The 26,884-nt window shown below is 39.5% G+C and overlaps 1 protein-coding gene and 1 non-coding gene across 3 annotated transcripts in view; both read right to left on the bottom strand.

Moving 5' to 3' along the window:
* Window positions 1–1,190: 1,190 nt before the first annotated feature.
* CDK8 (cyclin dependent kinase 8) overlaps window positions 1,191–26,884 on the bottom strand; it is a 59,323-nt gene continuing 33,629 nt past the window's right edge. The window contains exons 6-13 of one of the 2 annotated variants that reach the window (XM_084842922.1): window positions 24,971–25,102; window positions 21,555–21,698; window positions 20,225–20,294; window positions 19,215–19,287; window positions 15,842–15,939; window positions 11,844–11,922; window positions 9,961–10,119; window positions 1,191–2,480 (exon numbers count right to left, since the gene is read on the bottom strand). In XM_084842922.1, the coding sequence (XP_084699048.1) occupies window positions 2,355–2,480; window positions 9,961–10,119; window positions 11,844–11,922; window positions 15,842–15,939; window positions 19,215–19,287; window positions 20,225–20,294; window positions 21,555–21,698; window positions 24,971–25,102 (881 nt within the window). In that variant the 3' untranslated portion in view covers window positions 1,191–2,354. The remainder of the gene's footprint in view (window positions 2,481–9,960; window positions 10,120–11,843; window positions 11,923–15,841; window positions 15,940–19,214; window positions 19,288–20,224; window positions 20,295–21,554; window positions 21,699–24,970; window positions 25,103–26,884) is intronic. The other variant, XM_084842923.1, reaches the window with a different exon arrangement.
* Window positions 13,191–13,298, bottom strand: LOC146349537 (U6 spliceosomal RNA). The gene has a single exon (XR_014789780.1). It is a non-coding gene; the product is annotated as a U6 spliceosomal RNA (small nuclear RNA).

The following is a 26,884-nucleotide window of genomic DNA, read 5'->3' as shown; positions in this document are numbered from 1 at the left end:
TCCAGAAATTAGCCAATTTAGGGGGGTTCCAGGAAGATTTATTTATTTATTTATTTAAAACAACGGTCTTACCACTGCCTCCTTTAGGCAAGACGGAATCACACCTTGCTGTAAAGAGGTGTTCACTACGACCCTTACCCACTCAGCCAATCCCCACCCCCCACCCTGGCTGCTTTTATAAGCCAGAGCAAGGGTCCAGCACGCGCAAGAGTCCAGCACACGCAAGAGTCCAGCACACGCAAGAGTCCAGCACACGCAAGAGTCCAGCACACGCAAGAGTCCAGCACACGCAAGAGTCCAGCGTGCAGGAAGGCAGCATAGAAATACTCCTATAGAATAAGGGAATTCGACCCCATTCAGATCTGGCTACACCCCACCATTGGGGGCGGGACAGGTAAAGGAGGGACACGTGTGCATATACGCATGCATATGTGTGTGCATTACACACACACGCACACATACACATACGATGGGTGCATGTGTGTGCGTGCGGGGGTGCATGTGTGAGAAAGTGTTTGGATGGTGATCCAAGGTAAGAAGGGGTGCATACAGGTGGGTGGGTGGGGACTTGTCAGGGGTGAAAGACTGGGGCGGGGATGAATTAGATGGTGGGGGAGGGGAAAGAGAAAAAAGGAAGTCTGTCTTCTGTGAAATGGGTATGCTGTTGGAAGCCAGGTTGCCAGGCTGTTCAGCACCGCCTTTCCCATTAGTAGGCTTTTGGTGAATCTGTAATTCAGGGATAATACTCACATTTCTTTAAGGGCAGTTGCAAGGACTGCTGAGAGAATGCATGCAGTGCTCCCAGTAAAAGTTTAAAAAATCAACAGCTAGGTAATTGAAAATAACCATAGAATATCTGGGATAATGCCCTTCATCCTAGCAAATAATCAGGGCTGATTACAACCTTCATTTGGCTTTAAGAGGTGTGAATGGAAGCAGGCAAGAAGTGTCTAAGTGATGTGAGCATATTGTAACCATGACAAGGGTGGGGTATACATCTGGCAAAAGTTCTCAAAGTCAGTCATTAATTTATGTTTGCCAGACTATGCTAGGAACTTGGGCTAGATATGGTTCTCTTTGTATAGAAAAAGTTCCTTGTCAAAAATGACAGGAACTTATTATCCAACACCTATACAGGTTGAGTGCACATTTTTTTGTATTGACTGACAAAAGCACAGGCAAAATCATATGCAGATTTATGAAAAATAATTTTATTACGTAACACCTTGTTTTCAACAATGTTGATTTCTTTTTAAATTCAGAATACCTGCGTCATTCATGTAAAATAGTTTGATACAGTACATTGTATGGTATAGTATTTCCTCAAATTCTAAGGTTCTCCTAACACCTTAATCTTTTGCTTTAATAAGGGTGCCCCTAAACAAACGTGCGAACGTATTTAAAAATAATGAACAAAATTTAAAATCCACTACATCAAACCAGCTCTCAAAAAATCATGACAAAAATATCTGAACAAGTGCCGCACTGTTTGTCTTTGCAGGGAACGTCACTCATGCTTTTTTAATTCCAAAGCATGCTCACAAATCAGTTAACACCAACAGGAAAAATAAAACACTGCCTATGACAATCATTTTAGTTTGTTTGCTGAACCAAACAGGTTTATCTCAATAACACACTCAATTTACTATCGAATAGCAGCTTTAATACCAGTCAAGTCATAGATTTAAGAACAAAATAAACATATGCTGAAAATTAATCTTTGGGAGCCTTGTAAATCTGCTGGAAAAATGCTCATGTTTCTTTTATTGTCTTTAAAAAAATCTCCTTGCAGCAAATTTGTTGGTCATAAAACATTGATCTATGTGGAAAATGAATCAACCCACAAAAAAGTCACTAAAAATCAATGTATATCAAAATTCTCTCAATTGGAGTCACGGTTAGTTTTTCATCTCATTAACATATACTGTATGCTTCAAATACCAGTTAAGAGATTTTGCGTACTATTGGTCAGATAATGTTGTTAACATCAATAGAATTCACAACAACAAAAATGCTTGCCCCTAGCACATTTCACAGCTTCAACTGCTACAGACTGTCACTGAAAACAATGCATTGGTCAGTCTGAACCATGTCAAGTAAACTATGGAAGTAGCATATCCACAACACAAACTGTGCTAGTACTTTCTTTTCAAGTCTAATTCCATAAACGGGTACAATCTGAGGGAGCCACTACTCCCAGCCTGTGAAAAAGTAGTGGAACTTGGCTATCAGACATTTTGAAAATGCAACAGCTACAGTACATTCTTGCCGCCCAAAGCCAGGTTCCAGGCAGACAGCAGCACGGCCAGTCCTGCAGCCTTAGCAACAGTGCATTGACTTTATTCAGGTGCAGCTCAGTACCGGTGCGTCTGGTGAGAGTACTGTGGAGGCTGCTGGGAGGTAGTTGAATATCCCATGCTGCTCTGCGGCTGCGATGTGCTTGGTCCAGGGTTTGGATAGGCAGCATGGGGATTGGAACGCTGAATGAGGCATTGGAGAGACGAGAGAGAGGGAATGAATTACAACAGTGTTTCTGTTCATATAATGCTGCACATATATTTGGAGACCTGCTGTGCATTTGTCAAGAGGTATTAAAGCACTCTCTGGGCAGCATCTAACGGTGTCATTCCAGAAACTCAAATAGTGCTAGCGGAGTTTCATCAAACCTTTCCTTCATGCAAGCAGTTGCACATTATGTTTGTGCAAGCAGTTGTGCAATGGGCTGCATAAGTATAAAGCTAACTGTTTGCACACAAGCATAATGCACAAAGGGTTGCGCAACAGGTCATACAAGCATAATGCACAAGTGTAATGCACAAACGGTTGCGCAACAGCTTGCACAAACATAACTTTAGTTCGATTCTCCTCTAGTACATAGTTCAGAACCTAGTTTCTGCTAGAGCAACATCATTTGCACTAGAGGAATGACACAGTTGGATACTGTCCTCTACTTTGAATCATTGCTCTTCATACTAATCAGAACACAAATGCCATAGATAGCTGGCTCCTACCCATAATGTATTCTGCCGATATTGTTAAATCAATGTTCATCTGTGGGTTCATAAATCCATTTTATGTTCTATTCTCTCAAAGCCATCTCAGTGAAAAATGAGCAAAAAAATTTGGGAAGTAATTAAAAAAAAATGTTAAAGGCAGCACTCTAAGTTAAATACTGCTTCTTGCTGTGAAGCATCGTCTAGGCTAATGGAGTGTGTACTACCCAAAAGCAAAAGGAAACCTTACCTACTGTGATCGCAGCGTATGCACGTAATTCTATTAGAATAGAGAAAACGTGAGAGCTGACAAAACTATTTAAGTCTATATGCCATCTTGTTTCCAGGCATATAACAGATGAAGTCATCATTTTCAAATCCTCCCCACGATTAGCTTAGAAATGTCTCAACAGGCTCTTGGGCATATGTTGCCCATTCACACTTTGTTTTCATTTACAAGAACTCTTTTCCCCACTTGAACAGGCTTTTCTGAATGGTCTATGCTAAAAGTTTTAATGCAATTGTGAAAGAATTCCTATTGTTTTCTGAAGAATTAAGCACGACAAAATGTTTTAAAGGAGAATAAAAATATTGTTGGTAAGCCACAATTATTAAAGAGCAAAGAACTATTTAATTAAGGCAAGTAATAATTGCTTCCAAGGCAAGAGTGCTCTCAACTGTTTTTTCCCCACACTTCTGCCAGTCTTGAAAGCTCTGTGTTACATAGCAGAGCCAGTAAGCATCTGGGGCAGCTATTCTTCTCATGCATATGCTACTTCTGCTTAAGTTCTTGGGCTGCGTTTTCAACGACCCATGCTTTCCTATTAAGTTGTTGGCTATAATAAACTGGCTCTTTCCTTGTGATGTGCACCCATCATGTCCAGCAGCTTAATTGGAAACCATGGGTTGTTGTTTCTAAAGAGACAATGGTTCAAATCTTGCTCTTCTGCTTGCATCACTCTTCTCTCCATCTGCACCCCCCCACACACACACACAACATTTCCCTGAAGCAGGGTGGAGAGTTGGGAAAGCTCCACTCTGTAAACAAAACTCTGCTCTGTCTACAGAAGGGAAGTGAGGATCCAAGCAGTGATCAAGGATGGAAAATTTCCCAGTGCTTTATTTTTCCATGGAACATTTTTCATTTCATAAGTTCACTAGTAAAAATGAATGTATGCCACTTGCAAATACAATACTAGGCCAGTTTGGCAGTTTCAAAGTTGTAATTGAAGTTTTTCAGGTGATTATCATTAACAAATATGTGAGAGAATGCATATATGTCATTGAAATACATATATGTTGTGCGACATGACATGCACCATGGCTTAATTTACCTGTGGGTGCTTTCATGACAAACACTCGCAGGTGCCATTTTTACATGGCACTCAGCTTGTTTTGTCATACGAACCCAGGTGGCAGGGGTTGTTTCAGGATTAGACAACCCTCAATGGATAAGCCATGGCTTGTTTTAGGGTGATTTAAGGGTTCTCTAACCCCCAAACAACCCCTACCACCTGGGTTCGCACAACACAGCAAGTCGGGTGCCTACAGGCACCCAGCATGACAGCCCCTTGCAGGTAAATATTATGCCACACTGAGCTATCATGTCATGCAAACACTCAGTGTGAAATGGAACTGATAAGTAGGGACAGCAAAACTTAAATGGAAGATAGTTTAACTCTGTTAAAATAGGTGAATGGTTGTCAGCATATCATCCACAGTTCTTTGGGTTGTTAAAATTAGTATGTCAATAGTTTTCAGTACCTTTGCTTCTTTTCTTACTATGTAAGGGAAGTACATGCTATTGTCTTTAAATTTGTGTGCTTTAATATCCCCCCTCAAATATTTCAAATCAAATACTTGTGGTGTATTGAGACAAAAAAATAACATGGGGAACTTTTTCTGGCTTTGCCACTTGCTAAATACAAGTAAAATAAATATGCTATATTCAATCTCTCTAGAGCAGGGGTAAGCAACTTGTGGCCCTCCAGATGTTTTGGCCTATAGTTCCCATCAGCTCTAGCCAGCATAGTCAGTGGGATGATGGGACTTGTAGGCCAAAACTTCTGGAGGGCCACAAGTTGCCCAACCCTGCCCTAGGGCATCAGAACATTTTCTTATGCAAAGTGAAAATGTTCCTATGCAAATGGACCCAGGCAAATTAACCTAATTTGCATTGGAGTTTTCTGGAAATTTTTTCCAATTCAAACTTTTCTGGAAAATCAACATCACTGGATCCAAGCCAATGTCATCATGTGGTCTGTCTTCTTGGTGTGAACCACAGTTTTCAAACATTCTGTCTGCAGAAATAGACCAGGCAGATGCTGCCTGGGAAGCTCACAAGCAAAGTATGATAGCAATTTCCAGCTGCAGGTAAATAAAGGGATACATTTCATTTCTAGATCTATCTATCAATCATGAATGCATCTAATCCTTTACCAAACTATTTAAGCTAGTTGTCCTATGTTAATTATATGCTATTAAATTTTACAAGATGCGAAGGAAAGAGGTGGTTTGGGATTACCAGATTTTAAAACCTATTTTTTGGCCTGCTGTTTGATGTGGATGAAGGAATGGGTGACGGTGAAAAACAGATGACTTCTAGAATTAGAAGGACACGAATTGAGATATGGGTGGAATGGTTATTTGTGGTATGATAAAACGAAACTGAATATAGATTTTAATAATCACTATATAAGAAGGGCTGTATTAAGAATTTGGAATAAATATAAATTAAGGTTCTATCAAAAAATACCATGTTGGATATCCTCACAAGAAGCAATGCATAGAAGAGAATTTGATAGTATGCATAAATGGATAAGATATAATGATTTATTGGAGCTGTCACAAGGGGAATATAAGTTAAAAGTCAAGGGAAAGATTACTGGAAGAATGTTATGTATGTCAGTGGTTTTCATATTTGCAAATTAAAGAAAGGTTTAAAATAGGTGAGAAAAATGGTGGATTTGAACAAACAGAATCTGAGTTTGAAATAACACTGTGTAAAAATGATGAACATGTTATTGCTAAACTGAATAAATTACTGTTATGGTACGAGACAGAAGATGAACAAGTAAAAGACTGTATGATAAAATGGGCACAAAATGTTGGTCACAATATATTAATGGAAGAGTGGGAAAGTATGTGGGGAAAAGAACTAAAATTTACTTTATGTACAAGTCTTAAAGATAATTTTTATAAGATGATGTATAGATGTTAGATGTCACCGTTTAAATTGTCTAAAATGTATAAAGGTGTTTCTGGAAGATGTTGGAAATGTGAAGATCAAGAGGGAACGTTTTATCATTTATGGTGGACTTGTAAAAAAGCTGAAACATTTTGGAAACGAATACAGTCTTTAGCACAAAGAATATTAAAGACTGCTATAGAATTAAAGCCAGAAACCTTTTTATTGGGACTAATAGATAAACATGTAAAAGAGAAGGGGAGAACCCTCTTTCTCTACATGACAACAGCTGCAAGGTTATTGTATGCACAAAAGTGGAAGAAAGAAATAATACCAACTGCGAATGAGTGGATTATGAAAATGATGGAGCTGGCAGAGATGGCAAAACTGACTACTATAATTAAAGAATCAACAACTAAATTTACGTTAGACTGGAAAACTTTTATAGAATTTGTACAAGAAATAGAGAAAAATGATATCTATGTATCTGGATTTTGAGCTTTGAGATGGTTAACTCTCTTTTGTTGTTGTTGTTGTTAAAATTAGGAGAGAAATAATGTGTCTGTGAACTCAATGTATGATATACAACCAAGATAAGAATTAGAGAATAATAATGAGCATTTGTTATGTAGGTGGAGCCACCTTATAATCATAAGATATTTTACTGTATGTCTATTGTTGTTGTTTTGTTTTGAAAAAATCATTATAAAAAATAATAATTATGTGTTACTTATGAAACAATAAGTTTATATCACATATAAATATGTATCGAATTTGGCAACTAGATACTTCTCCATTTGTCAAATCTGAGTATTTTCATGCTTCTTATATGTAAGAATATCCATGTTGGACAGTCTTCCCCAATCTGACACTCTCCAGATGTTTTCAACTACAACTCCCAGCATTCCTGACCATTGGCCATGCTGGCTAGGGCTGATGGGAGTTGAAGTCCAAAACGTCTGGTGAGCACCAGGGTGGGGAAGGTGATTTAGGAAGTTTGTCATGGACAAAGAGGCTTTTTCATTATCTTCTGTTCTAAACCAAGAAGCCCCAACCTCTTAACCATTTCTTCATATGGAAGATTCTACCTCCCTGTTATCATTTTGTGTACTTTCACTCGCTCAAAGGTATCAAAGGAGATGGAAGATCAGAACTACCTACGTGTGCACCCACCATTTATATAATGCACATTTGCCTGGTCTTCCCCTTCATTTGGAGCAGATACAAGTCTTGCTCTTTTTTCAGTCTGTGCCGATAGTCCAAGCCATAACATAATTGTTTATGTGGACAAAAAGAGAAAAAACCACTTCCCAATTTGACATTCTTTTCAAACTAAAACTGGTAAACTGTGTCAAGCTGGTGTTTAAGAATGTCAAAGACAAGGATTAAAATCTGCCTCAGAAAATTTGGCAAGTCTTTGACCGGATTTGCTCTGGACTTCTCTGCCAGAAGTGCTCATCTTTTTTTAAAGTTTCTATAAGCAATAGCCCATTACTTCCTTATTTTCTAGCTCCTTTAACTCTTCCATGTTTTTTTAACAATTTGTATGCCACTTCTATTGTGGAACAGAGCTTACTGTTTTTAAATTCCTGGTCCTGAAAACCAATGTGTGAATAAGTAAAATGCCAACATAGATGCTATGCTCCCTTTGCTAGGCAATGCGTGATGTAAAATTTATACAAACATTTATAACCTGCTTTTCCTGTCGAAAAAGGAGTTACTCAAAGTGGTTTACAAATATAAAAAGAGCATAATAATAATTCATTAAAACACAATAAGGAGATTAAAAGCAGTATCAAAAAGCGAAAACACGAAGAGCCAAAACAATAAACAAATTAAGCAACAACAGAATCAAAAGCTTATTTAAAAAGAAATGACTGATTGCCAGTGGAACACAAACAGAGATGATGACCTGTCCTTTGGGGGCAGGGAGTTGCACATATGGGATGCTGCCACAGAGAACCCTCCCCTTGCATGTTGCCCACAAACATGCCACAGAAGGCAGTGGCAGACAGAAGACGGGTCCAAGAGCTGATCTTCAAGGACAGGCAGATTCACATGGAAGGCAGATTCACATCATTCAAGTAGCCAGCTCCCTGAGCTGTTTAGGGCTTTAAAGGTAATAACCAGCACCTCGAATTGCACTTGGAAATGAACTGGCACCCAGTGCAGCTGATACACTAAAGGGGTTGACATGACCCAAGCACTTTGCCCTGGTCAAGATTTTAGCAGCATCATTCTGTACCAACTGAAGCTTCCAAGTGGTTTTCCAGGGCAGCCCCAAATAGAGCACCATGAAGCTGAGAAAGCTTTTCATGAAAGGCCACTTCTTCTGTTTTACATATTGCTTTTCATTAGCATTCTAGACAGACCTGGGGAATGGATTCCTTGCATATATCCAGTTAAAAATGGGTTACTACACAGAAACTGCACGACTTCAAGGCTTAACAATCTTTTGTGTGCCATCTGCAAGACGCTAACACAGTCATCATGAGGCCCAAAGCCAGAAAGTGAAGCAGAAAAAAAGAGGTAAAGCAGAAAAGGAAGTGAAGGGGAAAGGAGCTGCAATGTAAACTTTTCATAAATTCATAAATGAACCAGCCCTATATCACCCCATTTCTAAACACCAGATTCTGGCATCTGAAAGTATGAACCGACTCTACCAAACAGCATTGTGCTTCGGGAGATGCAAGGTAATATGAAAGTTCTTTTGGTGGTGGTTCATTCATATGTTCAAGTAATTGCTTGGCACTGCCAGCAAGAGGTGTGAACTACACCTCTGGATGAATGCTGGTGAAATTCAGGTATCCCAGATAAGGGCTTTCTTTCTTTCTTTCTTTCTTTCTTTATTTATTTATTTATTGCATTTATACCCCGCCTTTTTCCCTCTCGCAAGGAACTCAAGGCGGCTTACATTATCCTCCTCCTCACCGTTGTATCCTCACAACAACAACCCTGTGAGGTAGGCTGGGCTGAGAGTCTGTGACTGGCCCAAAGTCACCCAGTGAGCTTCCATGGCCAAGTGGGGACTAGAACCCGGATCTCCCGGCTCCCAGTCTGTCACTCTCACCACTGCACTACACTGGCCTATGCTATAAGAGGATACTGCTACTTCCAAGACCTGTCTCCTCCTCTTTTCTCCTTTACCACTTATTCATACATCCTAGCCCCAACCAATATCAGAGGGTGCCTAAAAGCACCTGTTCCCCTGTATTGCACACACTGAGGACCAATGTACCTCTTCAAAAAAACTGGCAATTTCCTCTCTACTGCTCCTGTCCAAGCTACTGAATTTTTCTTTCTGACACTCCACTCCATTTCCCTGGCCCTAGGAATATACCTCTCCTATGCCCTGCGTTGGGATGCACCACCTCTGGGTACATGTAAGCTACATTTTATAGAGGCAGAACACAAATTGGTACAGGCTTGCATCAATTAGACAATTCTTACAATAACTGAGTATCCTTTTCAATTGTGTGTTTTTTGAAAAAGGAAAGCCACTACTGATAGAAACCTAGTGACACACTTAATTCAAACAACACTGCAAACTATGGCTAAAGGAAGCTCAACTACGCTTTGGCAGGTCTGAATTGACAAAGTATGACTTCCAATCAGATGGCGAACCAGAAACTATGGTTTGAAGTGGGTTTGCATTCTACGATTTAACCCAGTCAGCACCAGCTGCCACTGGGTAGGCATGGACTGAAAGTCCCTGTTAAAATAAGTCATTTGCAATGTAATATACCAAAGCCAAAACGAGAAAGCTAAAAACAGAAATACCTGATAATCTGAGGTCATAATAAGTCCACCTGAGGTAGTGGTAGGAGGAACAACTCTCACTTTTTTCAAGGGAGGCCCTTGCGTATGACTGTTGTCTTGGTTCCCTGGATGACCAGTTCCATTTGTATGGTTATTGCCCTGCTGCTGCTGCTGGTTCTTCTCAATTGGTTAAAGAAAAAACATAAGATACAACTCAGAAACAGTTCACATGTAGGGAACATGACAATGGGTGTAAGCTTACATGAGAAATGAAGAAGCCGCTAAATACTTAAATACGTACTTCATTATTTTCACAGTAAATACCCACACAAATTAAAACGAAACATACAACCCTATCAAAAATATTTACTCAGACATGTGTCCATTTTATTTATAAAGGCCTTATTTTAAAGTATGCATTTTAGGATTGCAGCTTTAGGCAAAATCAGTGAACATGAGAAGGAATTAGAACAGAGGTGGGCAACCAATTTGGCCCTAAGGGACGCGTGTGGTACTGGGCATGGGGAAGTTTAAATTTCCCCTCCCTATCCACCAAGACCAGGGGATAGGGTCACTAGGGCGGGGGAGGAGAGCTTAAAGGCTTCCCCGCTCAGCCATCATGATCCGGATCACTGTTCCCCTGGAGCTATTATCAGTGGGGAAACAGCAATTTCTGCAACAGGATCACTGAGAGAAGGCCATTATTAAATAGCAGCACCAATTAAGGAGCAGCATTGGAAACAGTATTCCTTTCCTGCAGCCCAGCTGATGGCTGTGGGGAACAGTGGGTGGATCTCTGTGAGGCTCTGGCAGGCTGCTTGCAAAGCGGCCACAGACCACAGGTTGCCCCTCTATGAATTGGAATTATCGGTACTCTCTCTAAAATTGCAGGTAATAAAATAGCTTCCACTTCATCTGGAAGTCGTCTGAAATAAATACACAGACATTTTAGCAGTTTACTGCTGGGATCATACATTTTTATGGGAAACCAATCATGACAAGGCAATAAACAAGTATGCTAGTAATTTGTGTTTTCTTACTGTATGTCTTCCTCAAAATAAACTTATCATATTATGAGATGGCCATGGAGTAAAATTCATTTTCACATGCAGTTCAGGTTGACACCACAAAATTCAGTAATAAGAGGACAGTATATGCCCCAAATTCTCTCTGCCAGTCTCCAACAGTTTCACTCCACTTTTGTCCTTTGATATTGCAAAAATAAGCTTTGCATATTTTCGTGTGTGTGTGTGTGTGTGTGTGTACACACACACACACACACACACACACACACAGAGTATATCCTCAAAAAACTGCACTCATGTACTGCTATAGAGTCTAATACATTTGATACAATGTTGCAAATATATCCCATTATTTCAAACTATATCCAAATTAGGCACCAGGAAAATACAATTTTTTCTCATAATTTTCCAAATCCAGCAAGATATCAATTTTTTTGATTATGGATATTAATCCCTTTTTTCTACATTAATTTTAATGTTTTTTATATTATTCTTATGAACTGATATTTTGCAGAAATGTGCAATTTCCTGCAATATTTTTAGAATGGGAAGGATCCATAATCAATATAACTGCATCAATGTGTCTGCATATCAATCTTCATCCCATTCCCATTAGTAATAATTTCTTTAATGCTTTCGTTCTCTTACCCTAGCAGGAAATGCTTCAACAAAATAAGTGGCAACAATAGATGGAGAAGTATGAAAGAACATCCTGATCGCGTGCTCTTGATAAATCAAATGCTTTTAAGCAGAACCATTAATCCTATCATAAATATAATTGCCCTAACAAGTAGGCAGTTATAAAATCCTACAAGCTAATTTACAAAATAGATCTCCTAAATATACTTCTCTCATAATGGCCTTTAATTCAATACCTACTTTGTCTCCTTTGTCATCAGGCTCTTCTTCAGTTAAAAATTCTCGTTTTGGGTATGGGATCTGACAACCTGCAAATACACTGGAAAAATTCCCAATTGTTTTTAGTGTATTAGAGAAGAGATATATTAAAATGCCTATTAGAATTGCATGGCCTCTCCCCTATTATGGATATCTTAATGAAAAGTATGGCCCATGATTAATAATGGCGATACAATGTTCCAAGGTGTGCCCTGCTTTAGAAGACACTTGCAACTTGAGATTTCAGGTAGTGACTTTGAACATTAAGTGTTCTTTGCCATCACTCGTTTTAGAAGGCTATCGATATCTTCCATAAAAAAACAACCTCTTTACACTAAGACTGGCTTGAATGGTGGGCACTAGTGACAGAGCCTTCTCAGTCATGCCCCCTACTCTTCAGAACATCCTCCCAAGGAATGTGTGTTTGGCTCCATCAGCCTTGGCTTTTAAAAAATGCTTTAAAAAACCCTTTTTCAAGTGGCTTTTAACTGATGTGTTTTATTGGTTATGCTGCTTTATTATTGTTGTGGTTTTGGGAACTGTTTTGCACTAGCTCAATTATGTTTGCTTTTTGTATTTCTTGTATTTTTAATGTTTTCCTTACATTATTATATTATTAATATAATATATTATATTATTTTAATTGCTGTTCACTGCTGTTGAGTAGACTTTGTCCAGAAAGGCAGCTTATATATATTTGAAATTCAAAAATAAGACCTACACTGCTTACACTGAAGAGTTAGTAATGTATTTTATTTATAGTCAGAGAGTAGCTTTCACATTTGCACCTGCATAGGCTTGTGAGCTTCCATTACTAAGGAGCCAAATGGCATGTAGCCATTACTAGCTGCTGTTTACAGGCACCTGCAAGCCATCCCAAACACTTCTTTTCCTGCTAGGACAAGCCTAGGTTGCCTTGTCCCATTTCTATATAGGATTAGACTAATTACTCTAGGATAAGCTTTCTCTTCCTGTCTGTTTATTGAAGGCTTCAATAAAAAAAACTTCCCATTTCTTGCCTCACTTTGCACCAAGCTAGTTTCCAACCATGTTTTTCGATAAAACTACAGGTAAGGCTATTGCAAGGTGTCTTCCATTCTAAGGGTGGATTAAATCCCATGTTATATCTTTTGCCAAGGAGCTAGGGAAAGGGCTTTGATTTTTAATTCAAAGTCAACTGCTATGGATCTCCTGTAACTAAGCAAGCTATTAATTTATACTCCATCTTTAGATTAACTGAAGATAAAACAGTACCCAAATCCTAAAACTAAGAATAGAACAACAAAAGTGAAAGAAAGAACAAACAGCAAATCAGTAACTAGTAGCCCAGATAATATGGAATGTTTCATGAATATGCATGTTACTTTTATGCTGGGGCCATACTAATTTTCTGTGAATCATTCCCATTTTAGTATGTATGCTGCCAAAACCAAGCACAAAACTGCCTTCTATGTCATCTATGTCTATATCAGAAACAGCATTTTGCTTTAACTATAAACCTACATCCTCTTGCGCTAGTTAAATAATAAAACCTAACCCTTTGGTTAAGTGAATCTGAGTGTTCTGGTCTGAGAGACTTCTAACAGGTTTAACCTACCTCACATTAATGCTTTTATCTTTTCATTAAAACTGCTAAGAAAAAACACTATAACCCTTTGGGGACTTACGTGGTTAGGGATAGGAAGCTGGCAAAATAAAGACGCAGAAAGAGCTATGAACCAAATCCTGTAATTATTGCAGAGTCCTACAGAAATAGTGGTTTATAGTGTGTGCAAGTCCCAGCCATGAAGCAGTACCCAGAACACTTATTTGGATCGAGTTTACCAGTGACCTCTCCACTGGAGTGTCAGGGTAAACAGAGAAGTGAAACACTCTCAAAAAGATTCAGGGACATCTCATTGCTATTAGTACATAGCACATTTATTTTCACTGCACTTATACCCCACTTTCCTCTGACAAGTATGAAGCAGCTTACACATGGTCCCGGGTGATCGCCCATCCATGACATTTACATGGCCAGCCGTAAGCTCCTTATATTCTGCTGCAGAGTGCATCACGCAGCTTCAGATCACTATGCTTGTTTACTAGGTATTCTATAGAGAGCTTGCAATCTAAGTAATACTATCCTATACACAACAGTTCTTCACCCAGTGGGTTTAAACCTTTCAAGTAGGTTAAGTTCTGGTGATGGCCAGCTATTAGGAGGTTCCAAGGGGAAAACCCCATTGGTTGTGTCTACCTAACAAGCTGGGACAAGGTGACCCAAATACACAATCAGTACACATTTTGCACTAAAACAAATATATAGGAACACTGTCATGGAACTTGATTGTTCTATGAAAAGCTATGGAACTAAAAAAGAGAGATTACAATGGTATAGAAACCTAACCTGCACATTCGCAATTATTTATTTTCAATAATTTATTCTGTTCCTGATAATCTTGGGCATGGATGCTGAGTTACACAGGGCATGGACACTCTCAGATCAGTTTAATTTCTTTGTAAATTCAGGGGTGGGACTAGGGAAAAACTGTCTGCCTTCAAACTTCATAACCAAAGACTGAATGCTGTACATATTCATCCTATTTCTAATTAAAATATGTTTTGCCTATGTAATTAGAAAAGGTGAGATATCCAATTGTCAGTGAGTCGGTCCTCATGTTCTGTGGGCTCCTTCCTACTGTCAGTAATTATCAGTAGGAACAGATTTGTGCAGAACACTAAATTCCATTATTTGGGCAGCGCTTGTACAGCCTTCCTTGATGACAGTTATCCCCACCACCTTGCCACAATCTTACCAGTGATATCCCCAAGGACAGTTTAGGCAAGACCAAACAAGCTATATGATGGAAGACTACCAAGTCCATTCAGAAGTTGATACGCTCCAGTGAATTTCATTTTCAGAAATGGCTTAAATCCAATCTACACATTGCACATAGCCATGCATTAATAATTAGAAAGCAAATTGGGTGCATGAATAATCAAGTTAGCGTTCGCATACTTTTGCCAACTTGCCAGGGAAAGATTCTTTACCACTAAAGGGCTAGTCATGTCTAGGGGTGTACTAACTGCGATTTCTGGAGGGGGGGTCCAAGCAGGGAAATCTGGGCCACTTGGGGCCCTGTGGATTCCCCTAGAGTCTTAGCGCGTCCGTCGGATTTTGCGGGATGGCTCTCCTCCTGACTGTGCCAGGATCCTTCTTCCTTGTGCTGGCTGTTACGGAAGCCCTTGACAGCCAGCACAGGGAAAGAGGGCCTCAGCAGCACCTCAGCGCTCCGTCCCTGGTCTGCTTGAGAGGAGTACAGCACTGGAGACCCGCCCTGTGGAAAATCCTATGGACCCGGAGGCGAGTGGGGTTAGTCTGCTGCGGACTTTGCAGGTCAGATTCTTGAGAATCCAGCCTGATTTGTATCCACAGTGGATTTCTCTGCCATCCCTAGTCATGTCTTTCAGAGACTGCATTTAAAATCTAGCTTACATAGTTAGAACAGGGAGACTGAGAAAAAAACTTAACTTTTCTAAATTTTAAAAGTAATAATTAAGAAATAGGATGAATTTGTTCTATATCGAGATTTTGGTTGCGTAATTTGAAGGCAGGTTTTTTCCTTAGTCTAACTATTGAATTTACAGAGAAATGTAAACTAATTAGAGAGTGTCATCTGGCATTTGAAAAGAGAGAACTGGACCTGCAGGCAGTTAGCAGTTGACTATGAAAATCTGTAGCATGCATAATCAACCTCAGTGAATAACAGGATTAATGCTATGATTAACAGGATCAAAGTCCCATAAAACAAGAGATTAATAGGAACATTACTTAGAAATGGCAAAAGGCACAGTAAAGCCCATTCTTACTGCTTATCAAGAGTGAGAATTCCACTCATTGTTATGTTCAGCTGCCACAATTCCATTCCAAACCCACCCCTGGACACTGAAAGCAAGAAAGCATTTTAAGGAATGTAGCTAATTCATGGACCACTTACTCAGATGTAGGAAGTGGATCTTCTAAGAAATAAGGATCCTGCATAGCCTGTTCTGAGGTAATTCTCTTTATTGGGTCCATAGTAAGCAATTTCTGTAGCTGAGCACAATTAAGAACACAAGACATTCAGTGCCATCAAACTAACTAGGAAAACATTTCATCACATTGTGAACATATGAAGCTTCCTTACATACACCTTCAGAATCAAGTGAGCTCAGTGGCAGAGCACATACTTTGCATGCATATGGTCTCCAGTTCAATGCCCAACATCTCTAGCAAGGGCTAGCAAAGACACACCTCCCCCCTCCCGGTCTGACGCTTTGGAAAGCCACTGCCAGTCAGTGTAGACAATACTGACCTAGATATGGCCCAGTGGCCTGGCTCAGCTTATATAAGGCAGCTTCCTAATAATCATCTATGCCTCCATAACCAAAGGACTGGACTTTGAGCTCTATGAGATACTACCCATGAAGAAGCTGCAATTACAGAATAATGAGAAGACTCCTCATAGAAGTGAGCTCCAGAACCCATAGAAATAATTCAAGTGTGCTATCATGACTGATAAAGGCCAACTACTTAGTCCCATCACACTATATACTGCCATTCTTTCCCACTGTGATTTGCAAGATAAACTTAATATCCTTCTTGATTATACTGGCCATAGACAAAAGGACCTGGAGGTGGCTTTGCACGATTGGGTTTAAGCCAGTGGGAGCAGAGGACAGCTTGTTCTGTACTGCAGAAAGTTTTTAGAGTAAGTTATTGTTACGCCTTCTAAATGTAAGATGAGCCACATTAAAATAGCTATCCTATCTATCTGTCTGTCTGTCTGTCTGTCTGTCCCGTCCATCCATCCATCCATCCATCCATCCATCCTATCACACAGCTCATCTTCATTCTTGATCTGGACTGCAGTAAACAGATTAAAGGAAAGCAGTGGGGTTTAGATCAGCATTCCTTCATAAAACCATCCAACTGCTAACCTTCCATCATTAAAGGGCAAGTACAGAATCATTTCCTTTATGAAAATATTAAATTTACTTAACACTTCAGCCAACTTATACATTACTCACAGCCACCAGTTGCCCCTCAAGCTTTTGGACTCTGTTTTTCAAAATAAAAGTTCTAAAAATAGGATTCCCATATACTCCCTAGGAAAGTATTAGCCTCTTCATAACATTTTAATTAGATTTGTTCTTTTAAATCTACTTGGAGAAGCCAGAAGTTCTTACTACTGGGTTTTATGGCTGTTTGAGTGCCCTTTAAAAATAAGCAGTGCAGCTGATTTACAAAACAGTTAAGCCAACATTATATTAAATGCAATATTATTTTGGAGTACGTACGAACGTAAATGTTCTATTGAAGTAATGAGATGCCGGACGCTTAAGTTACCCATGTTCCAAGGTTTGCAATGTGATAAATTTGAAACACTTACCCATGACTGCCAACCCATGTATCCCATTCTTGTCCTCCACACTTTTTCAAACATCTCAGAAGGAGGGACAGACTGAGTAGGCAAGCAAGGAGAGGAACCTTCTCATGCCTAATCCCAGGGGCAGAATCCAGTGCTGCCCAGCTGCTGGTGGGGCTTGGCCACTGATTCTGGTCTGCAGGTGGCCAGCCCTGCCACTTCCAGTCCGCAAGCTTCCCCTACTGCTCGCAGAACCGCAATTTAGCACTTTGAGGGGCAAGCCACAAAACAAGTAGAAATGCTCATTTGGGGGCTTGCCTCTGGAACCGCTAAATCGTGGTTCTGCACTGGAAGGAGCAACTTGCAGACTGGAATGGCAGCCAGCTCCACCAACAGCTGGGCAGCATTGGATTCTAACCTAGGTTTCCCTTTCCCAGCAGGAATGTAGTCAGAACACATCATATAATGGAAGAAAACATTTACAGAGCCTGTTGATAAAAGTAGGAGCTTGGCTACTGAGGTGTTTTTGTTGTTGTTGTTCAGTCGTTCAGTCGTGTCCGACTCTTCGTGACCATAGCACGCCAGGCCTTCCTGTCCTGTGATCTCTCCCGGAGCGTGCTCAAGTTCATATTCATTGCATCGGTGATGCTATCTAGCCATCTCATACTCTGTCGTCTCCTTCTCCTTTTGCCTTCACTCTTTCCCAGCATCAGGGTCTTTTCCAGAGAGTTTTCTCTTCGCATTAGGTGGCCAAAATATTTGAGCTTCAGCTTCAGGATCTGTCCTTCCAATGAGCACTCAGGGTTGATTTCCTTTAGGATGGACTGATTGGACGTCCTTGCAATCCAAGGGACTCGTAAGAGTCTTCTCCAGCACCACAGTTCGAAAGCATCAATTCTTCGGCGCTCAGCCTTCCTTATAGTCCAGCTCTCACAGCCATACGTTACTACTGGGAAAACCATAGCTTTGATTATACGGACCTTTGTCGGCAAGGTGATGTCTCTGCTTCTTACTATGCTGTCTAGGTTTGCCATAGCTTTCCTCCCAAGGAGCAAGCGTCTTTTAATTTCATGGCTACAGTCACCGTCTGCGGTGATCTTGGAGCCGAAGAAAATAAAATCTGTCACAGCTTCCATTTCTTCCCCTTCTATATGCCAGGAAGTGATGGGGCCAGATGCCATGATCTTCGTTTTTTTAATGTTGAGTTTCAAACCAGCTTTTGCACTCTCCTCTTTCACCCTCAACAAGAGGCTCTTGAGATCCTCTTCACTTTCTGCCATTAGGGTGGTATTGTCTGCATATCGGAGGTTGTTGATAATTCTCCCAGCAATCTTAATTCCGACCTCTGATTCATCCAACCCGGCATTTCTCATGATGTACTCTGCATATAAGTTAAATAAGCAGGGTGACAATATGCAGCCTTGTCGTACTCCTTTCCCAATTTTGAACCAATCGGTTGTTCCATGTCCAGTTCTTACTGTTCCTTCTTGACCCTCGTACAGGTTTCTCAGGAGACAGGTAAAGTGGTCTGGTACTCCCATCACTTTAAGAATTTGCCACAGTTTGTTGTGATCCACACAATCAAAGGCTTTAGCGTGTTAGAACATGTTAAAGGAGGACAGAATTTGCAGCCACCATACATGCTGCATAGATGCTCAGAAGCTGCATCTGAAGAATTAATTTCTCATTGATCCCTTCAGATAATCTAGTCCCACTTAATTCCTAGCACTCAGAAAGAAATAACTCTATGAATTAGATCTTAGGGTTTTAGTCACAATACACGTCAAAATACTTTTCCTGGACATGTATCATTATAAAACAGAAAAGTTCATGTAAGTTAAATTCTACAATAAATGCTTTTGTGCAAGAGACAGAATGAAAAGCACTTTCAGCAACTCAAATTAACACTTTTGGAAAGAGTAAGTATTCACTAGTGAGAAATTAGATACTATCAGAAACTTACCAAATGGAATGCTTTACTATCAGGCTTAACTTTATGTTTTTCCATATATTTGATAAGGCTGCAGTTGGTATACCTGAAAGAGAACATCTAGTAAGCATTCCTTGTATGAAACTGAACAGAAGGTACACTTCTAGTGTGTGGTATAGAACTAACAGGATCTTGTCCCCTTAAAGAATGCAATTGTTCTGAACTGGCCCATCTGCAATTCAAAATGGTGCCAGCACTGTGAGGAAGCTGCCTGAGGCCACACACTCATTTTATATATGTGACATAGAAATTAGTTCCCATTACCACATATCTGGTTCTAATATCAGGGGATAAAAGCTGTGAAAAACTATTAGCAATCAGTCATTCAGTATCTCTCTTGTACAATATTAGACACATTTTCTGGTAGAGGAGTTTCATAACGGGTTTTTAAAATTTTACACCTGGAAGCTAAAGAACTGTAATTCTGAATGAAACAGATTCTCTTTAGCTAAGGCATGATAATTTTATACGTATTGTGTGCTATAAGGCTTCAAAGTTATGCAGACAATAAGCGAAGCGGCGGTCACTGTTTGTTTTGAACAGCTTCTCAACAATTGTAGGGCATGCTGAACTCTCCTCCATAAATTTTGGGCTTGCTTAGTAGCCAGCCCAAAAATTTATGGTCAACACAGACCCCTTCCTAATTACATACCCCCTACCAATCCCCTGCTCACTTTGTACTGGTCTTTGGCAAAAACAGCATAGCACTCAATACTTATGCCTGCAAAAGGCTAGTACAAAGTGAAATATCAATTCCTCTTCAAGTTCTTGGTCTGTCTTTCTTTTTTTTAAATTACATTTCAATACTGCCCAATAGTCAAAGCTCTCTGGATGGTTCACAACCCACAAAAATCTTGGAGGCAGTGATCTTTGTGCAGGTATCCAGGGGAAGGGGGGAGGGTGTCAGAGGACAGAATAGAGGCAACTGGCTCTTGATACTGCAGGTAAATTACAATTTCTCAGAAGGTTTTTGAAAAACTTACGTATTTCTCCGGAAGTCTTTCATTAACGTTGAATGTTCAGGCATCTTTTTAATATCTTCCCAATCTTTATCTATGAAGTGAATATTAGTATAATTTGATCTTGCTTTACATAGAGAATAGGACATTATCACTTGCACATTCCAAACTATCATCTCTCTCCTCTTCATCTGCCTAACTTTGCTTCCTGTACACTCTTGCCGAATCTGAGTGGAAAAAATATTATCCTTTCATAATTTTCAGTAACACTAAATCAGAGTCCCCAAAGAGGTATCTATTTGATACATAATTATAAATCATATAGATTTGCTTTGCTTTAAAAAAACACCCAAACAAGTGTACACTGCTTTAAATTTCAATCTAATCTAGTATCCCTTACAAGCTGCTGTAGTAATTCTATAAACATTTTAAAACAAAGAATTAAAACTAACACAGATACTGAAAGGATACTTTTAACCTCCTGGATTATGTTTATTTATTTGAAGACAATAAGAAATCAAAAATAGGAAGAGACCACTTTATGTTCTTTGCAAGCTGGGGTAATACCATCTGCATAGCCGTTGAAATATGTAGAATAATGGCTGCTGCGGCTTTTTTTCAAGCCTACAAATATTTCAGCAAATACTGCAGAGGATGTCCATCATCTTAAAATGGTACTGAAGAAAAATACTACTCATTTTTTCCTATATAACCATATCAGCAGTCTTTGATCTTTTCAGACTTGGAACCCACATTTAACCCCAGCCTACATAACAGGTCCTTTATATGTGAGGCTCTTCCCTTGATGATTTCCCTTTGGTCAACCCACCTTCCCCCACACACCCTTCTCTCTATCTTTACCTTCCTGTCTTCTTAAAAAAGTTTTACAAACCAAGAGAAAGTGGTAGTTATGGCCCTACTTAGGCAATCACTGTCTGGCAGATGGGTTGGGTGCTGTTTATATTCTGCTATTGTTGTGTTTTAATAGTACTTTTAAATGCATTTGTTTTATTATTGTTATAATTAAGTTTTTATTGTAAGCCACCCTGAGTGCCATTTTTTTTGACAGAACGCGGGGTACAAATCAATCAAATAAATAAATAAATAAGACACATTGAAGACAAATGAACTACATGACAAATGCTGAATGTGAGAACCAGAGTGGCACTATTTTTTTTAATATGTTATATTTTATTGCCACTTGGATTTTATTTCAAACCTACCTTTTACAATGAAAGATATTTACACAATTGTATTGTTTGGACCATCTTATTGTTTGGACATTTGATCTGATAATGACAAATGACATGTATATCCTGGCATACATCAGCAATGATAGAAATAGAATATATACCTGCAGGAAATCCCATTACATTGAATATTCTGTCCAGCTGGTCGTGATGATACGGATTACTAGTTTTTATATCCTCTTGTCGGCAGTGGAATATTGGCTCCGATGTTAGCAGCTCTGCAAATATACATCCTATAGCCCATATATCTTTACAAAAAAGGAGGGGGGAAAATCAAATAGGCTTTTCTAAAAGGAGAAACCATAGTCTGAGAAACAGCAGAGATTACAGGTGGTCTCTTAAAGCAAAACAATTCCACTTTAAGTGATTCGAACACTTCCTACCAACATTTCCATTGTAACTGTGTTCCATTTCAAAGTTCTCTTTGATCCCACCTAGTATATCACATTTCCAGACATAAACATAATTTTAGTAGCTTGTCACTGAAGCAGAACTTTAAAAGTTCTTAATCTGACATTTGCATGTTATACTGCTTTCTCCATTACCCTTTTAAGATTTCAGTATCTATGCATGTTAATTTTGCTACATTTTTGTGTATATTAATTATAACATTTATACTACAGAACAATGAGCAACAGATGGTTTTAAACTGAATTTTGTGTTTGACCCACTGTGAGCTCCTTTAGGGGCCTTTTTGGTATAGAAGCCGATATAGAAATAAATTATAAGATAATGTAACATTTAGTGAATTTAGTTTGACCATTTCAGGAAAATGGTTTCCAGAAGCTGGAGTGAAAACATTACAAAATAAGGAACTCACTATAAAAACGGCAACATTTTAATAATGACAAACACTTTCAAAGTTAACGTTTAAATACTTTGGGCTACATCCAACATCACATGAGCCACTTCCTCCCCCTGTACCCCCCAAATCAGCTTGCAAGTCTCCCAATCTTCTGGAGCAGATTTGGTGGGATGTATGAGGATGCAAGAGAGAATCTGCTCCACCAGCAGTGTCTGTTCTGCTGGCGGACAGTCACTGCTGGATACAACCCAATAAGGTACAAGGCCTGCGCTGAATGTGTTCAATGAAAGAACCTTTTGTCAAACAGCTAAGCAAATTATACCAAAATCTATTTTATTGGTCCAAGTCCTAGTTATGCAAAGTAGCTATACGAAGTCACACCAAAAGATTGATCTTTAAGATTTCAGGAAACCGTGCACTCCCTGAACTAGGGCACAGCCGAAAGGAGCTCCTACACCTTCCCAGGAAAAGTTGTGCAATTCCTGAACACAGAGCCTAAAACTTGGGCTGAATCTGTCAGCCCTTCCCCAATGTATGTAACTAGTAACAACCTCACCCTGCCTCCAGCCTTCTTCCCAGTCCCGCTACAGGGAGGGCTTACAATTAAACTGCATTGGGCTAAGGATCTTCCCCAAGTCTGGTCAGACAAATGCAGGGATTGCCTTGCCCCCAATGAACTAGCTCAGCTTTCCACAACCTGGTGTCCTCCAGATGTATTGGACTCCCAGAATTTCTGACCATTGGCCATGTCGGCTGGGGATGATGGAAGTTGAACAACCCAGAGAGCTTGGGCTACTGGGCAGTATAGAAATAAATAGACAAACAAATTCCACATTATCAGGAGGGCACCAGGCTGGAAAAGGCTGAACTAGATCAAGAACTATAGTGTTTCCTAAGGGGATATTTTGACAAATACTCCTGAGTAGAATCATAGAATCATAGAATAGTAGGGTTGGAAGGGGCCCACAAGGCCATCGAGTCCAACCCCCGCTCAATGCAGGAAGTAAACTTAGCAGTCATGGGATAAGAGGTCCACCTACAGATTAGTAACAGGAAGCAAAGCACAGGAGTAAACAGGCAGTTCTCACAATGGAGGGAAGTAAGCAATGTCCCTCTCCAAGGATCTATACTGAAAGCAGTACTACTTAACTTTTTTAAAAAAAAATGATGGGCTGAGTATGGGCTGAGCAGTTAGGTGGCCAAGTTTCTGGATGACACCAAATTATTCAGGATGATGAAAATCCAAACTGCTCTCTCCAAACTGGGAGAATGGGCAATCAAGTGACAAATGAGATTCAATACAAGTGTAAAGTGTTACAGATTGGGACAAAAAAGTATAACTTCATATATGGTCTGAATTGGTAGTGGCTAGCCAGGAAAAAGACCTTGGGCTCATGATGGATAGCTCAAAGAAAATGTCAGCTCAGTGTGCACGACAGTGAAAACGGAAAATTCCTTGCTATGGATTATTCAGAAAGATTGTGTTGCTGCATTTGAAAAACTGATGTGCACCTCTGGTTCCTCAATCTCAAAAAGGATACAGTAGACCTGGAAAAGGTGCAGAAAAGGGCAACCAAAATGAGCAAGGGGTTGAAGCACAGCATCTTCTCTACAAGCAAAGGCTAAAGTGTTTTGGGTTTTGTGGGGTTTTTTAGCTTAAAGAGAAAAAAATGATCAAGGGTGGCATGATCAAAGGTTATAAAATTATACCTAGTAGGAAAGAAATGGAGAAAGAATTTCTCTTTTGTAATACTAGCACTTACAGTCACTCAATGAAATTGAACTGAATCTACCGTTAAACAAAATAACTACTTCACAAGTGTTTTTTCCCTTCAAATTCAGCCTATGAGGGCTTTTGCACAGTTACTTCTCATATCCAAGACAAAAGAGAAAATGCTGAGGGAGCAACCAAATGCTGGGCGGGAGGGGGGGAGACAGCAATGGTACTTTTCATTAATAGTGCTACCAAACAAATAGGTTGCTTCAGCTCTACGTATAAGTTTACTAGAATCAAAGGCTTGGATTCATACTTGTGCGAGCTGAATGATGCTCATGCAAGAGGGATTTTCCCTCCCTCCTCCCAACTGCAGTGACTGTCCTCATGAAAGCTGATCCTGAAGGTCAGAGGACCCTCCAGAATGGTGTGGGAGGTGCTGCTACATACGGAGATCCAAGGAAATTGGATCCTGGATCCAAGGAAATTGGAGGCACCTTGCATGAGCATCATCCCACTTGCGCAAGTCTGGATCGAAGCTAATGTTTTCCTATCGCTGTTGAGTAATACAAATCAGACATAGCCATTAAACAATAGGAGCAGTAGAGATACCTTTAGATATGTCTTTTGATATGGTAAAGGGTATATAAATGAATTAAATAAACAAACATTTCTTATCTAATTAGTGAAAGCATCAGTGAATTCAATAGAGTTTTTGTTAGTTAAGCACACTGAAAGTATTTGATACACATTTTATGCAGAATAATAAAGTCTGGGCAAGTAATAAGGGTTATGGAAGATTCATCACATACGTACAAGGAGTAAGATTCAATTAATCTTTTCCTCCATTTTAAAACTCACAGTGCTTTACTAAAACTCCAAAATGCCAAAAGCAGATATTTTCTGCATGTATGAAGCAGACAAGGAAGCTGTATCAGGTAAAACTAGAATTTAAATATGCATTTTTGATATATCAAGTAAATAAACAGTGCATTACTCACCAATAGCTTTGGTATAATGTCTTGCTCCAAGCAGTAATTCTGGAGCTCGATACCAGAATGTTACAACTACTGGATCCAAATCAGCTAAAGGCTTCAAAGGTGAATTAAATAGTCGGGCAAAGCCCATGTCAGCTGTAAAAGGAGGGAAAGATGCTTTAAATTTTAGAATGCTGTCTGTCGCTTACTATAAATTGATTGAGCTCAAACATAACTTAGTGGTTGAAGTCCTTCTCAGTCTAGCGTTTAAAAGTTCCCACTGAGCTTGTTTTAAAGTACTGTACAAAAAGTGCAGTATTTAAATCATTGTTAACTAACTCTTGATCATGCAGGATTCACCAATGTTCTGAATCAAAGCTGATCACTCCTAAGAAAATTGGGAAATCTGGAGTCTAGCCCACAGGAAAATGGCATGAAGATTTTAAAGTGTGTGTGTGTGTGTGCGCGCGCACACGCGCGCGCATGCATGGCAACGCACGCTTGCGTGTATGTGGAGAAGCAAAATCGGTGAACATTAGGCTGAAAATATTTCTAATTCTTAAGAGCCACATTAGTAATCTGACAAAAAAAGTTCAATTCTTAGGAACCCAGGTAATAAGGCAGCTGGTGCATTTCCATCTCTATTAACACTGAAAACTAATACAAATAGTCTTAATAGAGACTAATGCAAATAGTCTTAATAGAGACTCTTTGTAGCTGCATTTCCTTCAGACCAAGATGGGAGGAATTCCTAATTGCCCCAACAGTTCTCATCCACTTGGAAGAACTTACCATATTAAACCAAGAGTGTATTTGCACCTGCACTCTTATACAGCAACAGGTTACTCCAGCAGTAAAGTATTTCACTTCTATAGTAAAACTATTACTATTTAACAGCATAGGTGCAAACATAATGCCCCGTATTTCACAACTTCTAATAGACCTGAGAATTTCAGGTTTCAGTTGTAGGGCAAACACTGAATTCAGCCAGCTTTAAGAATGTGAAGCTTAAATGTTTTAAGGAGCAAGGTTCCAGCCCTCATGTTTTCACCAGAGATAAACTCTGTTCACTTAGCTCTACAAGCTGAAAACATACACGGCCCTATTTAAAATTCTGTTATGTTTCATTTTAGAAGTTCAACAATTAAAATTTTCTATATTAGAGTAAACATTTAGCTGCTAGAGGAAAAACAACCACACTGATACATCCTCTATTGCTCCACAGGGGGAAAGGTATAGTGTTTGAATACAAACAATGGTGTTTTAAAACAATGTTTGAACTGGGGAAGTCCAACATTTGTTTTCTTGTCAAAATAAGGTAAAAAAAAGCTTTATCATAATTTTGGAAGTCAAATCTTGCCATTATTGGTACTGGATGGCTCAAGCAGATTGGAGGAAGGGTTCCTTCAGATCCAGCAATAAAATGTTGTAAATAGCTATTGCTTGCACAAAGAGTGGGTAATCAATTTCCAACAAGTTCCAACAACCCTACAACAGACCATGGGCTTCTGGGTGGTTTATTAGCCACCCACACTCACCAGGTTTGGACATCACAACAACCTGCATCTGGTGAGGGTAATTGGGGAAATGAGCTGGCACACGACTGGCATGCGTGGGGGTGGTTAACAAGCCACCATGGCTTATTAACCACCCTTGTGTTATGTGAACCCAGTCATTGACTTCAAACAGGAAATAGTACAGGGCCAGCAATGAACACAAAATTCTGCTTTTAGCAGACTGTTGATCAACAGTCTCATACAACCAAAAAACATGTAATTACGGAATTCTATGTAAATTACAAAGCCAAGTTATCTCAGAAAATGAGTCACGGGGAAGAAAAGGAACACTTTCAAACATTCAGTAGTGACTTCTGGCTAAATTAGCTTAAAAATCCAGGATACAAATTAGGCGTTTCCTGGTGCACAGCCAAACATATGT

This window comes from Heloderma suspectum, chromosome 3, assembly GCF_057233095.1.
Source record: "Heloderma suspectum isolate Gila_16-S chromosome 3, 16-S_ref, whole genome shotgun sequence".
NCBI classification, from domain to species: domain Eukaryota; kingdom Metazoa; phylum Chordata; class Lepidosauria; order Squamata; family Helodermatidae; genus Heloderma; species Heloderma suspectum.
Note: the sequence above shows the minus strand (reverse complement) of the source record. Positions and strands in the feature narration are given on the sequence as shown.